This window comes from Amblyomma mixtum, chromosome 3 (genome assembly GCF_055824585.1).
Source record: "Amblyomma mixtum isolate Tamu chromosome 3, ASM5582458v1, whole genome shotgun sequence".
NCBI classification, from domain to species: domain Eukaryota; kingdom Metazoa; phylum Arthropoda; class Arachnida; order Ixodida; family Ixodidae; genus Amblyomma; species Amblyomma mixtum.
This window is the reverse complement of record NC_143014.1, coordinates 415,015,055-415,030,263: the sequence shown is the minus strand read 5'-3', so window position 1 is coordinate 415,030,263 and position 15,209 is coordinate 415,015,055. Positions and strand designations below refer to the sequence as shown.

Here is a 15,209-nt window from a genome sequence, read left to right as displayed (position 1 = left end):
AGGTTGTTAAGTGCAATACAAGATGTCTGAAGATGAGGTTCTGTTGCGCAGCCTGTTTCACTGTCTCGGTCTGGCTACTACTACACACACGCAGTACGATAGTACTGCCTTCAGTACAACGAACATCGTGGTTTCTCTCTCCCTTATATTCATTGTTAAAACTGCGCATTGCGCTCACGGTATCAGGCATACCTCGCCGGACACAGGTTGACGAACAATACCTGGGGCAACCAAGCACACGAGGTAGCGGTTTGTGTACAGGTAGCGCTGACGTCCAGGAATTCTTCCCTTTTAGCGAATAGTAACGACGTAACAATTCTTCCGAGCAGTCAATTATAGTTGACCTTCAGCAAGATAATACAAGAATAGCCGGACTGAGAAGATAAGGTATCAAAACACGACACGGGTGCAGAAACGAATCGCTTTAAGGAGCTTAAATCAGTACAGAATGTCATCAAGGTCTATCATTATCAAGGCAGATAATTCTTACACGCTGATCTCTCAGCGGATGCAGCTGAAAGCAATGCATTCAGCGCTCGTGAAGTTGACGCCAGGCAAGACGCTGACGCTGGCTCGCTGAACAGGAGAGTACAACTTGATCTGCCGCAGGTGGGTGTCCTGGCCATTCTTGTGGTTGGCCAACACTGCAATCTGCACATGGAAGGCGCGGACAGGGCGGCCAGCCGAGTCTTGCGTTGCGATGTGCACCCATCCTGCTGGCTCATTCAGGTCAACAGTTTCGACCACCCGCAGGTCGTGGAAAGTGCTTCCCACTTTCACCGCAATCCTGAAAACATAGGTCAGACCAAATGTTGACACTGTTATACCATGCGGGTACTTTCGTTCATGGGGCTACAGAAATCAGCAATGTGGGGCGCAAACTGAATTTGACTGGCGTTAGCTGATTAGGGCAGCCTCTTCAGCCTACTGGTTTGGTTTATTGGGGTTTAACGTCCCAAAGCAACTAAGGCTATGATGGAAGGTGTAATGAATGGCTCCGGAAATTTCGACCACCTGGGGTTCTTTAACGTGCACTGACATCGCACAGTACATGGGCCTCTAGAGTTTCACCTCCATAAAATTTCGACCGCCGGCGGCCGGGATCGAACCCGCGTCTTGCGGGTCAGTAGCCGAGCACCATAACCACTGAGCCACCGCGGCCGCCCTCTTTAGCCTAGAAGATGCGTTCTTGGTACGAATGTGGAGCATTCCGCGAAGTTGCGGAGGAGTGTCGGGAGGGAGGGGAGGGGGGGGGGGGCAGAGGAGTGGCCTGACTGTGGAGATCACGCAGCGACCACCTGAACCGTACTGCACTCTTGGGCATAACAGCTGCGCAGGAGTGCGACAGGGCGAACTGAAGAGGCCGCATGTGACGTGAGTAGCGGAGACAACGGAGGCGTAAGTAGACCGGAGCAGATTCCACAGCATTGGAGGAAAGAATTTCTAGCGACGAGGTGAATTGCATTGCTCTGTGTCTAGTCTTCATGCTTCCGTGCGTGCTCTGCTGAGCAAGAGAATCGAGAATGAAATACAGAGTCGATCGCACATGTCCAGAGCGCTCGAGCGGTGCCGTCCGGTGGAAATAAAGTGAAATTCTGAAGTAGGCATTGACTTTCACTGGTGATACTTGCGCTGGCGAGAAGCCTAATAGACATGTGCACCACACAGGCACCAGCACCGTACCCCCAGCAAAGCAGCTGCGGTAAGAATTAACTTAATCTGCTCCCCAGCACACCGCTCGAGCGCTCTAGACAAGTGTGGTCGACTCAGTACGTAGTGTGGCGTGAATAAAAGAAAACGGACAATTCCACCCGAGTGCGTCCTGTCTGAAGAACACCAACGGCTGCAGGAAACAAACGCGCCGGGGCGCAGCGTGTGCTGTGGGATGCGCGCACCCAAGGCGCGAAGGTCAGTGCTAGCGGTGGATTGCGCGAACGGAACATTAATGGCAAGCTTAAACAGCACGCAGTTACCATGTTTAACGCCATCGCCTAACCACAAAAACACTGCAGCACGCGAAGGCAACTGTGAGCCGCAGTGTGTATTGGCGAGGGACGTAGTCCGAACAAAAGCGCCACCGAGAATGGCAAGCTGCACAGGAAGCGCACCTAAGCGATCCCGAAGGCACGTGCGCGACGCATTGAATGTAACAGCGAGGCAGCGGCTTATCAACAAGGCTGCCAATGCCGACTATTCGCAGCGGATGGGTTTAATCATGTGTGCGACGCGTGTGAGAGACAATACGGCTTCTGCGCGACATTGCGACAGTCACGTTCAACCGAGTATAGTGGGACCGCAGACCGGGTGGTATATCTACGCCTTATCACGGCATGGGCCTCCAGAACCAATGAGAATAGGCGCGTGCGCCGAGAGCTCACGCCAGCACGAACGTCGTCCGCTAAGTTTTTCCGAAATGCGCATACAACGCCTGTCGCTGTTGGCGCCATCTCTGCTATGCACCGATAGAGGCAACAAACACGTCGCAGAGACAATTTACTTCCAGTACGCGAGGAAGATGCGCGGTGCATGTGTCCTTTATGCGCGGGCCGTGAAATGATTGGGAACCTATGCAGTCACATTTCGGTCAAAGTTTGGTGTGAAATTCTAAGTTATATTTTTATAGCCCATTTTTTTACCTTTGCTACTGACTTGCGCACGATATGGCGTGCAGCTGGGCCGCGGAGTTGCAAGCGAACGGCGGCAATAAACTCGGCGATTTTTCCTCTCGCTATTCAGGGGCGTTATTCGTCGCACAGTTTTGGTCGTGCGTCAAAGCGCGTGGGGACACACATGGGTGAGAGAGAGGCGCAACACAGCCATAGGCGTGCACAAAAGAGGGCAGCCAGTAGGTGTCCTAACATGAGGGCGGCAGTTTTACCCTCAATTGTCCTCTTCTACCCAGAAAGGGACTACCATGAATTTCGTCCCCCCTTTATAGAGACCTGTGCACGCCAATTAATACAGCAGTTGTCGCTTCGCCACGAGGAATGGTCGAAACTCTGACTTTCACGCTGTTTAATTCGGATATCAGCCACTGGTCTTCAGTTGCACGCACAATTGCCTCATTTCCGAATAAAGGAAGGCACTGGGAACCTTCGTTGATTAGGGCATAAATTTCCGCCGAAATCGTGTTCCCTGCGCGCTGTGCTATGCTACATTGGTGCTTTGCGTATACACAGCGCAGAACGGTTACAATAAAAAAAACAAAAAAAAAAACAGGCGCGCTGTGTTGTGGTAAGAACGTACAAAAAGATAGTCGGTATTTTGTACCTTCTATCTTCGCTGCTTTTAACAGCCCATAAGTACGGCCTTGTGGTCGCTGAAGTGCGACCTAATCGGCTCCATGTACGCTGTGAGTGAAAGTCAATACGAGGTCTGTTAGAAAAGTATCCGACTTTATTTTTTTTTTTTGCGAACACCTGATGGACATGAAACAAGCGCGCTTACAGCAGCCGACCTTGAACCCTCGTGCGCATGCACGAATTTTTTCCCGCCTGCCGATAGCGTCAGTGGCTGGGAAGCAGCGTTTGAGTGAGGGAGTGCGCAGTGCTCTCGTCGGTTTTTTGCTGCAAGGAAAACGGCGGAGCGAGAGGAGCAGCGCTACTACCTCAAATTTTGCCAGAATTTTGCAGATAGCCAAGTGGAAATTATTCGAAATGTTCAGACGGCTTTCGGTGATGATGCTATGAGCAGCACACAGATTAAGCACTGGTGCAACTGGTTTAAAGACGGCCGCACATCCGTGGAGAGAGAGCCACGCTCCGGTTGGCCATCAACATGCCGAAATGACCAGGTAATTGCCGAAGTGAACGCTGTGGTGATGCGGGACTGTTGTGTGACTATCCGAGAAATTGCGGAAGAGGTGGACATCAGCAACTTTTCTGCACATTCCATTATCACCGAAGATTTGGCCATGGAGAGAGTTGCGGCGAAATTCGTGCCGAAGCTGCTGACGGTGGAGAAAAAGCAGCTTCGTGTTGAAGTCTCACAGGAGATGCTGGATTCCACAAACAGTTATCCTGACTTCACCGACGCCGTAATCACTAGTGACGAGTCTTGGGTGTACGGGTACGACCCGGAAACCAAATCCCAGTCGTCACAGAGGACGCATTCCACGTCACCAAGACCAAAGAAGGCCCGACAAGTGCGCAGCAATGTCAAAGTGATGCTGACTGCTTTTTTGACTCCCTCTGTGTGGCACACCACGAGTACGCACCCCACAGGGTCAAAGAATGACTAAACAGTACTACAGGGGTGTCCTCCATCGCCTACGTGGTGCTGTGCGGCGCAAGAGACCGGAATTGAGGTCAACAAGAAATTGGCGCATCCCTCGCGGCATTGCTCCTGCACATTCCTCGCATTTGATTCAGAATTTTCTGGCGAGAAACCAGCCTCCTGAAGTTCAACAGGCTCCTTACTCTCCTGATATGTCCCCCTACGACTTCTGGCTGTTTCCTAAAATCAAGAGGTCATTGAAAGGAGCGCGATTTCAGAAAAGAAAGGACATTATGGCTGCAACGACAGCAGAGCTAAATTCCATTCCGAAAAGGGTCTTTTCGGAATACTTCCAACAACGGCAGCACCGCTGGGAGATGCATATGGAGCCTCAAGGAGGCTACTTCGAAGGTTATTAGCTTTCTAACGCTCCAGTTATGCCAGTTTTTTTTTTCTTCGGCCAAAGGTCGGATACTTTTCTAACAGACCTCGTACATGTCTTCTTTGTCGTTGGATCTGCTGCGTCCGAAACAAGCGGCCGGCTGAAGTCGCTCCTTCGTTCTACAGAGTCTTCATGCGTCGCTTCTATGTCAAAGTCGCCCACAAGCACTTGCGGGTTGTCCACGTACGGCTGAAGATGGCCCCGGTTGAATTGCGCTGACAGGTCAGCGAGGTTGCGCCTTCACGCGAGCCCACAGCGCACGTTTCACAAAACTTTTTCGCGCACACAAATACGACACAAAATGGTCGAGAATTCTGAAGACCTGAGAATGAACTAACTCAACTAGAACCACAAGGCATCTTACTGGCACACATTCCTGAAGTGTTTAGCGGGCACTCTTCGCAAGACGCCCACGCTCACTCTGGTTCCGGCGCCGATCGACTTCCCGCTCGGCAGCGCGCTCGACAGGGTGTCCTCTGCGGCGGCGACGACTTTTACGCTGCTGCGCGTGAGGGCGGTCGAAAGCTCCTTCGTCGGCGATAGCACTAATAAAAATACGAACCCACGTAATCCTCTTACCTGAAACATCGCAACTTCATCACAGCACCATTCCATGCCTCTTAACATCTGCCGCGTATTGGCACTGCAGGATCGCGCTAGGTTTGGCTCCCGCTATCCGCTTTTTCTTATCTTAAACTGCGCGGTAGCTTCGCAGCCTTGCCAGGCGAGTCTTGTGTAGCGCTAATTCTGGCCCCCACTATCGCATTCTTGTCAGTTCTTTCTTATCTTACTCATCTGCTTCACAGTTCGAGCCTATCTTGGGCTATAGCTCGGGCGTCGCGCCAGCCGTGTCGGGTTAGACTGGAGCCCAGCTCTGGGCGGGCTCTGTAAAATGGCTCTCGCCGTTAAAGTCTAACAGTGCACCTTCGGCTTCTGTTCATCCTTCCTGCAACTCCCTTTTTCGTTAATTGCGTTGAGAGCACAGTGCTAGATCAGTGGCTTTGACTCTCGGCCACAGATCCCAAGATCGCGGGATGAAATCTTGGCCGCGACGGCCGCATTTGCATGCGGGTGAAATGCACAAACGCCAGTGTGTTGTGCGATGTCGTTAAAGAAGACCAGGTGGTCTGAACTATCCTAGAGCCGTCCACTGCTGCGTCCGTCATACCCCAAAATTTTCGTTTTAAGCATGAAATGCTTTTAGCTCCCTTTGTCGGCAGTGTGGTGACGTCACGCCGAGACCGAGAGTTAACATCCGGGCACTGAATTCCACACATCCGGGCACCGTACAAGATTTAACGAGACTCTCTAAGCCCTCCTACAGGACCGGCATACAAGCGCCGGTAGCTTCGCGTCGAACGGGTGGTGGCGTTCCTCCCTTCCTGTACGGTGCGGTGCGGGTGTCCACCGAGATGACAGAGAATTACTGCGCCATTTCCTTTCCTCAAAAAGCGTTGCGTTCAAAGGTGAAGGCATCGCGCCGAACGGGTGGTGGCGTTCCGCCGTTCCTGTACGGTGCAGTTCGGGTGTGCACTGAGATGACAGAGAATTACTGCGTAATTTCCTTTCCTCAAAAAGCGTCGCGTTCAAAGGGCAAGGCATCGCACCGAACGGGTGGTGGCGTTCCGCGGCCTGCCTGGCAGCGCTACAACACGCTGTCGCGTTCCACTCCTAAAGGCGAAGCTTAAGCGTAATTAATTAGTAATTAATTGGTATTTGGTCATTAATCAGTAATTAGTCACTACTTAGTGATTTGTCATTATTTCGTCATCAATTATGTGCGACGTAATCCAGTGGTGACGTCCCCAGAGTCACATAGGGAAATTGGTGCGGAAAACGTTTGGTTTGGTTTGGTTTATGGGGGTTTTACGTCCCAAAGCGACTAAGGCTATGAGAGACGCCGTAGTGGAGGGCTCCGGAAATTTCGACGACCTGGGGTTCTTTAACGTGCACTGACATCGCACAGTACACGGGCCTCTAGAATTTCTCCTCCAAAGAAATTCCAGCCGCCGCGGCCGGGATCGAACCCGCGTCTTTTGGGTTAGCAGCCGAGCACCATAACCACTCAGCCACCGCGGCGGCGGTGCGGAAAACGCTTTCGCCTCTACGCACTTCAGACAGTTACGAACGCGCTGCACATACATTCTTGTCAGGCCTGCGTCTCGTCGTGTCCGCGTACGCTTCGTGTTATGCCCGTAAACATTTCATGCTTACTCTACTCTTGGTTACGGAAGAGGCAGAGATTTTACGTTTTTAAGTGCGCTACTCCTTCCGACCTTATCTGTTGCTTTCCGGAGAACCCACGGTGCGAAAATAGACAAACGCAACGACATCGTGCAACTAAATAATGATCAGTCAAATTAAGCAAAGCATAGGAATTTTTTAAAATGGTGGCTTTGATCAAAGTGCGAAATTTAAAGCATAATCATCAACACGAACGATAGCTTAGTACAGAGTAGAATAAAAGAGGATATGTTGCCGGAGGGATTCGAACCAGCGACGTTCGCACGTCGCGTACGGTGAATGGATGAATCAATATGGGAGGTAAAGGCAGTAGAGCAAAAGGCCAAAGGGTGTAAATTCGAAAATCTTTCATATTCCCGGCTATTAGGGTTAAACAAGTGTGCTGCTACTGAATAGTTAATTCCTTGGTACTGCAGCGGGGAAATTGACACACTGAAATTTGTGGAAAAGGCGGAAGTAGAGGAACCATGTCCGTTCGTTACCCTGCAAACAATTGGGCTACGACGGCAGCTGTTAAATCTTTTGTTTCTGAGTATGTTCGTGTAGCACAACCTGAAAAAAGATCCTCTGCGCTTCCCCTGATTTAAGTAAATTCTGGCTGCTTTCATATCACAGCAGTTCCCTCATCCACCTCTCAACCCCTAAGCGTTCCTTGCAACCTGAAATCCTGAAGGTAAAGCACCAGTACTCTGGCCACACAATGAGAGGGCAGGATTCATTAGAAAAGGCCTTGGTCCCGGGAAAGGTGGAAACCAACGGGACATGGGTAAAGCACCTGATGAGATGGATTGACAGAGCGAGGGAAGCAAACAACACTACTCCAGCTGATCGTGCTTCCTGGCCAAGAGGTCACGAGGAGCCGGACACGACTACGCCACTGAACTGCTTCAACAGTGGAATAATATGTGGTGTCTCACGTCCCGCAGCTGCACGTGATCATCGCGAGATGCCGTAGTGGAGGGCTCCAGAATAATTTCTACCGCCTTCTTCAACGTGGATTGACATGAACAGCACACGGCCGGATTTCAATTCCTACTCGAGCGAAATGCGGCCGCGGGATTCCACAGCGCGACCTCGATATCAGCAGCCGAACGTCAAAACGACTGAGCCACCGCGGTGGGCCAAATAAATACAGGAACAGCAGACATTACGGAGCGTTTCATATATAAACCTTACCCCACCCAAAGCGGTAAACATTTTCTTTCCATTTCCAGACACTGTAGGACGAATCGTCTCTTGTACAGTTGTACGCATTCTCCCCTATCTAAACATAGCGTAAAAAGACTTATTTTCACGCCAGTGGAGAGCCTTGAGAGCAAGTGCATGCAGCTCTGTCACCGCACGTCGCGGCCGAGCACCTTCACCCACGCTGATTGCGGATGCCAGACCCCGAGCAGTTTCCTTCGAAAAATTATGCCGACAGACATCGTAGGATGCGGCAGCATTAAGGTAGCTGGAACCTGGTTCGAAAATTTCCGGGCCACATGAGCGTTCACCGAACTGCACACCTCTTGCATTGTGGAGCGTCCGTCCGTACCTGCAGGTGCTAGCCTGAATATCAGCGCATAGAGGCTTTTCTTCCCCTGCATATGATTCCAGGCACCGATATGGCATGCAACGCAGAGGCGCAGTAATTCGAGAAGAAAACACAGTCTCGGTGAGGCGCTGTCGTGCACTACACCTTTGTTAGTGAAGCGGCGCATTGCAATGATGATTGAGAGCGGCGTCGCGTTTGGACTCGAAGTCGATGACGAAGAAACGCAAGCGCACTCCTGGATGAGAACCCTTGCGGGCTCAAAACAGACGTGGCAAACATCACCTTGACACCAAACGGCCCGGCAACTACGTGACCCATCTCGACGCCCAAGTCGTACGGAAAAAAAAATCTGCATTCTGGTTTATGGCTTGTGGGGGCATAACGTCCTAAAGCGCCTCAGTATATGAGGGACGCGGTAGTGACACGCTTCAGAAACTTCTACCACCTGCAGTTCTTTAACGTGCACTGATATCGCACAGTACACCGGTCTCTAGAATTTCGCCTCTATCGAAATGCGATCGCCTCGGCAGGTATCTAAGCCGCGTCTTTCGGGTCAGCAGGCGAGTGCCATCGCCGCTGAGCCAGCGCGGCGGCTTTTTCTGCGTTCTGTGCAACAGCATGAACTAGTTATATGCCGCTGAGAGTGACAAAAGCCAAGTAGTACCTTTTAGGTGTGTAGCTCTCGTCGCGATTGTAGTCGACGTAGACATAGATCGCCTGTATTGCCGTTTTGCGGTGAAACTGTATATTGACTTCGTGCGGTAGGTCCCCGTCCGATTGCCAGTATGTATCAAGGCATTTGTCTAGCAGCTGATCGATGCCCAATCCTGCGAAAAAGTGCGTTGACAAGATGCATCAGAATCGGCAGCCAGAATTCCCCGTTCGTGACGGTCGGGAGGCGCCTCATAGCTCACCAGGCTTGCAGGACGACAGCGACCACACAGCCTGGGCTCCCACTTCGCGGACATTGCCCTGCCTCTCCAAACTCGAGGGGTCTGGAGCAGAGGAAGCGTCCATGGTCCTAATAAGACGAGAGAGGATGAAGGAAAGGGTTAACCAGGAGGAAGCTCCTACCCTCCCCAGCGCCCGCCTTAAACGCGAGCACTGTATAGTCAGGATCACACGGGTGAGTAGATTTGCCTGACATGCGGTTCGGAAGCCCTTGCTTGCAGGGCGGATACCGTTACCGTGAACAGGAGCAAATGGGTTGCTTACGGCCGCAGTGCGAAAATACATGACACAACTCAAACCACGGCACAACGACAGCGCGCAAAACGGCAACACGGCCTGTCCGCGCGCACACAGTATTCAGCCTTGTAAGCGATGAGATAACAAGGCGATGATTCTGGATGGCTCGTGGTCGCATCTGCGCCTCTTCCCGGCACGGGGCAATTTATTCTGAAACGGTACTTCTTAATCCATACGCAACACGTACCCTTCAACGCTAGCGATTTTTTCAACCGTTACCAAAAATAGTACCGCAACCACTAAATTTATTTAAAACTTAAAAACGCCGTCAATTCAGCGAATAAAACAGAATTAAACTGAACGCAGGCGATTGGGTCTTTGTGCAACATCGCATGATGGTATCCCTTCGTTAGTAGGATACATGTTTTGAAAACAGCAATTGGCAATAACGGCCATGGTCCACGGCGTCCTGCACTACTCCGCTGACCAATCACAACAGTAAACGAAAACGTTTTTTTTTATGTTTCGCCATACCAAACAAAACCACATGCATCAAAATTCTTAAGTCATAATTTCATCTGGTGTCTATCTTTTGCTAACTTCGTTTTCAAGAACCTTCAAAAGTCGGCTACCTTTTGTTATGAAGAAATTCTGTGTAGCGGTCAGTGGGGGTGTTAATTTGTATCCGACAACTGCCACATCGTCAGAACCGCTATTCACGTCGAAACGCTGTATCCTGATATTTCAGCAAAGAGACTCAAAGCACAACAGACATCATGAATATACCTTCACGCTCTGAGCAGTGATGACTCATAATCGGGTAGTCATAAAAATGCAGCACATAACTGCCTATGCCTCAGAAATTAATTCAGAAGTTCACCGTGAACGTGTGGAAACGACTCCCATCGTGTCACACCAACAAGAGAAGATTTTTATCTTTTTTTTTCGCTAGCTAGCCTTTCAGCCTGATAGCACGCACTACGGCAGCGATTACCAAACTTTGGAAGAAACATTTTGACTAAATTGTCTAACTTATCATAAATTAAATTAGGTAAAAAATTTGTTCAGGAGTTAAAAATAATGTTTGAAAGCTATAGCAAGAATGTTTTAAGAAACGACTCTGAGTATTCTCGAAGCGCGAATTATTTTGGCCACCGCATGAATAAAATACGTTTTCCTGCTAGGGTTGTACTTGTTCGAGAAGGAATTAAGCTTTCGTTCGGAATAAACACACTGGCGCAAATATTTAGCGTTTTAAAAAACTGACAAGAGGCAAATTCGGCTCTTTCCTAGTTGGCGTCCCAGAACCCTCTTCGCAGCGCCGCCCCTCCTCCTCCGCTCCCCTCCTCCTCCTCTTTTTTCTCCCCTCTCCTCTTTTTTTTTTTTTTTCACGGCTGTTGCGCTCTTCGGTCTATTCCTCTGGCGAGTCTGCCTCCGAGTCCCGCCGCCGCGAATCTGCGCGTCTTCTCGACCACGCGGTCTGTGTTCTTTAATATTTTTCATGTTTTATAGTTTAATTTATTTATTATTTTGTTTCTTTTCATATCTGCATTTTTTGATTTGTTTTATTTCTCTCACGAAACCCGTGCGTTCACTGGATGTGCCTTTTCTCTAATATTTTTCGTGTTTTATTATCTAATTTCTTTATATTTTTGTTTCTTTTCATACTCGCAATTTTTTCATTTGTTTTATTCGACTCACGATACCCGTGCGTTCACTAGATCGGCCTTTATTCATGCTCAAACTGTGTACTTGGTGGAATGGCAGCGACTACCCTTGAAGTGCCAAAGGCCCTGGTTCGATTCCCAGTCTTAATAAAGTTTTTAAGGTGAAAGTTTTTAATGCCTCATACCGTCGTTAGCAGCCGTGTCGGCAGATGTGTCCGCGTTTTGACGGGTGTCTACCGCTGCCTGGCAGCGCTACAACACGCTGTCGCGTTCCACTCCTAAACGTGAAGCTTAAGCGTCATTAATTAGCAGTTAATTACTATTTTTCATTTGTTTTATTTGACTCACGATACCCATGCCTTCACTAGATGTGCCTTTATTCATGCTCAAACCGTGTTCGTGGCGGAATGGCAGCGACTATCCTTGAATTTCAAAAACGCCCTGGTTCGATTCCCAGTCTCAATAAAGTTTTTTTTGACTTCGCCGGAACTCGAACACACTGGCTAGCATCCCCTGCCCACGACAGTGTGAGGCATTAAAGGCTTTCGCCGCCGCGGTGGCTCAGTGGCTATGGTGCTCGGCTGCTGGCCCGAAAGACGCGGGTTCGATCCCGGTCGCGGCGGCTGAATTTCTTTAGAGGAGAAATTCGAGGCCCGTGTACTGTGCGATCTCAGTGCACGTTAAAGAACCCCAGGTGGTCGAAATTTCCGGAGCCCTCCACTACGGCGTCTCTCATAGCCTTAGTCGCTTTGGGACGTTAAACCCCATAAACCAAACCAAACCATTAAAGGCTTTAGCCTTAATAAAGCGATTCTGCTCGTATTCTCTTGGATTCCACTCCGTCACCTGAAGAACCAACGGTTACCTTGCCTTCGTAAGATATGGCCTGCCCTTGCCCATTTCTGTTTTCGATATCGACTAGGATATCACTAAACTCGCGTCTCTTCCCTGACCCACTGTGCTCTTTTACTGCCCAACCTTACGCTTATCATTTTTCCTGCCATAGTTCCTTGCGCTATCCTCAACTCGTTGGTTTGGTTTATGTGGGTTTAACGTCCCAAAGCGACTCGGGCTATGAGGGACGCCGTAGTGAACGGCTCTGGAAATTTCAACTACCTTAGGATCGTTGACATGCACTGACATCGCACAGTACACGGGCCTCTAGAATTTCGCCTTCATCGAAATTGGACCGCCGCCGCCGGGATCGAACGCGTGTCGTTCGGGTCACCAGACGAGCACCATAACCACTGAGCCACCGCGGGGGCTGCCCTCACCTCAATTTCGACTCTTCATTAGCCTACAAGTTTGTGCCCCATACCGAGAGCAGGTATAACTGCTGCATACTTTGTTACACAATACTGGCACTTTATGCAAGTGTCAAAAAACAGGATGGTGATAGTGATACAGGATTTTAACGTTTTCAACGTGCAGACTCCGAAAGAACTACGATGTTTCCATGGGCTCGTCTAAAGTCTACGCAGAGATGCAAAAATGTCTCGAGTTCTGCTCACCTCTCCACTCAGTTGCAAAGCGTGGGGCACCGCCGAGCCGGAATGAAAGGCAAAGGTCGGAGCGCGCTGCTTTCGGCACGAGTATTCCTCTTCCAGCCTCCGAGCAAAGCCTCGTTGTCGCCCGCTGTATTAGCGCGTCGGCTGAGCGCCGCTCGTCGCCGTCTCAACTTGTTCGTCAGTTCAGCGCACGCGTGATCGGCGCTGGTCGCTGCCAAGCCGTTGACGATGACGACGCGTTCTCGAGTGCACGAGGAGCCCTCCGTTCTCAATGGCGCCGAGAAACCTTTCTGCTGGTCGCACAAAACGTGGGTTAGTTCACTCATGCTGAGAAATGGCGAAAAAGCGGCAGAATTTTCGCTAGTCTAAAACGACTTCGCCCTAGATCCCTAGCAGTCCCCAGCCTTCCCCCCTCGCAGCGTAGAACATGGCGGCGTTTCGCGAAGCGAGAGCCGTCCGCTCGGCAACCGATTCGCCTTCGTTCGCTGCGCGTAATGCTAACAAAGAAAAGAGCGATGCGTAAGGCTTTTCACGCATGTCATTTCGTTCGCGAGGACGAGTGCGGTCGTCGTGGAAAGGCAATCACTGAAGAAGCGGGATATTCACACATGGGCTTTCTTCAAACAGTCATTCAGGACTGCCCGTCAATCCAGTCGTGATATTTGATTTTCCTGGGCGGCAGCGTGCATGACTCTGGCTGTAAACGAAACAGGAATTGCCGGGCATGAATATAGCAGGATTCGTACTCACGACCTCTGGAATGGGAACCGAGCGCATCTCGCTAGTTCACCGCTGCGGCCAATTCGGCGTAGAAAGGAAAATCCTATAGGATACGAAGCCCGTATGTTGTTTTGGTATAGCCCGCTCGCATTTTTATGATTAGCATTGCTGTTTAGATCACAACATGGTGGTTTCGGTGTCATGCCTTTTTCCAATGAGCTGATATTGCTATACAGCTGAAGTACAAAGGTTGAAATGGTGCTCTTAGCCCCAAATGAAGCGCTTCGCAAGCACGAATCGACGTTTCTTTTTCGTTTTTTTTTTCGCATAGGTTGATCTTATTTGCAGTAACTGGCAGCTGCAGATTACCACCTTTCGTAGACAGAGATCGCACTCCGTGCTTCCTTCGTGTTTCGTTACTGCTGAGCACAAGCGACGGGAAATTGTATGCTTGATATTTTCACCATTTCGCTAAGTGTCTGTGATGTTCACAAACGATCATATGAGCTCGTCAAAATTTCGCAATGAAAGGAAATTACCTACTTCCTTAACGTTTACCCTTTCAACTCCACAGTGAGCACAACTGAAGAGCACTGCCCACGGCGGCTCAGTGGCTTTGTCGTTCGTCTGCTGATCCCAAGGTCACGGGTTCGATCAGCGCCGCGCCCGTGTACTGTGCGATGTTGGTGCGCACGGTGAAGAAGGCCAGGTGGTATAAATTAATATGGAAGCCTCCGCTGCGGCCTCCCTCGTAGCGCATGGGTCACTCTGGGAGGTTAAACCCCAATTTGTTTTATTGAAGCACGTCGTACATTCTTATGCGTTTCTCAGCTGCCGATCACTGGTTCGAGCCCCCCCCCCCTCCTCCCACTGAAAATATACTTCCGGCGTCCCTGTCCCAGCATATGGGCGGATTTTGAATACTGCACGCCTAATGCGTTCCAGGGCTAACCGTTAGTTTGGCGCGCTCAAGTCCGTGCAGCCACAAGCAATGTCGGCGCGCTGAAGCTGCCAGTATCTATTCTGTGCGCCTTCGCGCGCTTCATGAAAACGCAGCAGAAACTTCCACAATATCTTGTGAATATGTACCCATTTAGGGTTTCTTTAGACATACCAAAATTTGAAATGAAACCCTTCGCTAAGCTCCGGTTTACAATTCCATGTCTTTTTGATTATTTCGGCAAATATGCACTGACACACGTTCCTGTTTAGACTTGGGGCCGCAACGCGGTTTCATTTTGCTTCTAGCCCGACGTACCATTTCTTTTCGAGCACAAATGCATTCGGCGGACGGCATTCATGAGCCAGATTGCCCGCATATGAATTTGGCGAAGCATTTCAGGAACTTAAGTTTTCTTCCCTATAACTACTGGTATTTAGCACGAATCAAGGGAAACCCTCGTGGTACTCTTGGCATATCTTGTTCCGCAACATTGCGTCGTGCATGCAGTCGGAGTCACTCGTTCTCTAGCAAATTCACCGTCGTTTCTTCTTGATGGGTGCGCTCATTCGCAGTGTGTGGTGCGCTGCACTCTAGAGTTGTCTAATCTCGCCTTCATCAAGCAGAACGAGCGCTATGTATTCACCTATTATAAAAACGTTTAGCGTATTTAGTAGCTGCAAAATGCGCGTAAAGAAAGGCGATTTTCTATGCTCATGGTAAGACTCAGGCGCATCCAAGTGCACTT

The 15,209-nt window shown here is 50.1% G+C and overlaps 1 protein-coding gene across 1 annotated transcript; it reads right to left on the bottom strand.

Moving 5' to 3' along the window:
• Nucleotides 1-407: 407 nt before the first annotated feature.
• Nucleotides 408-13,112, bottom strand: LOC149357726 (anaphase-promoting complex subunit 10-like). Its single transcript, XM_089577962.1, has 4 exons — nucleotides 12,805-13,112; nucleotides 9,353-9,459; nucleotides 9,103-9,265; nucleotides 408-787 (listed from the first exon to the last, which is right to left on the bottom strand). Exons 2-4 carry the CDS (start codon nucleotides 9,453-9,455, stop codon nucleotides 502-504), a joined length of 552 nt encoding a protein of 183 aa, XP_089434088.1. The 5' UTR covers nucleotides 9,456-9,459; nucleotides 12,805-13,112; the 3' UTR covers nucleotides 408-501.
• Nucleotides 13,113-15,209: the final 2,097 nt, after the last annotated feature.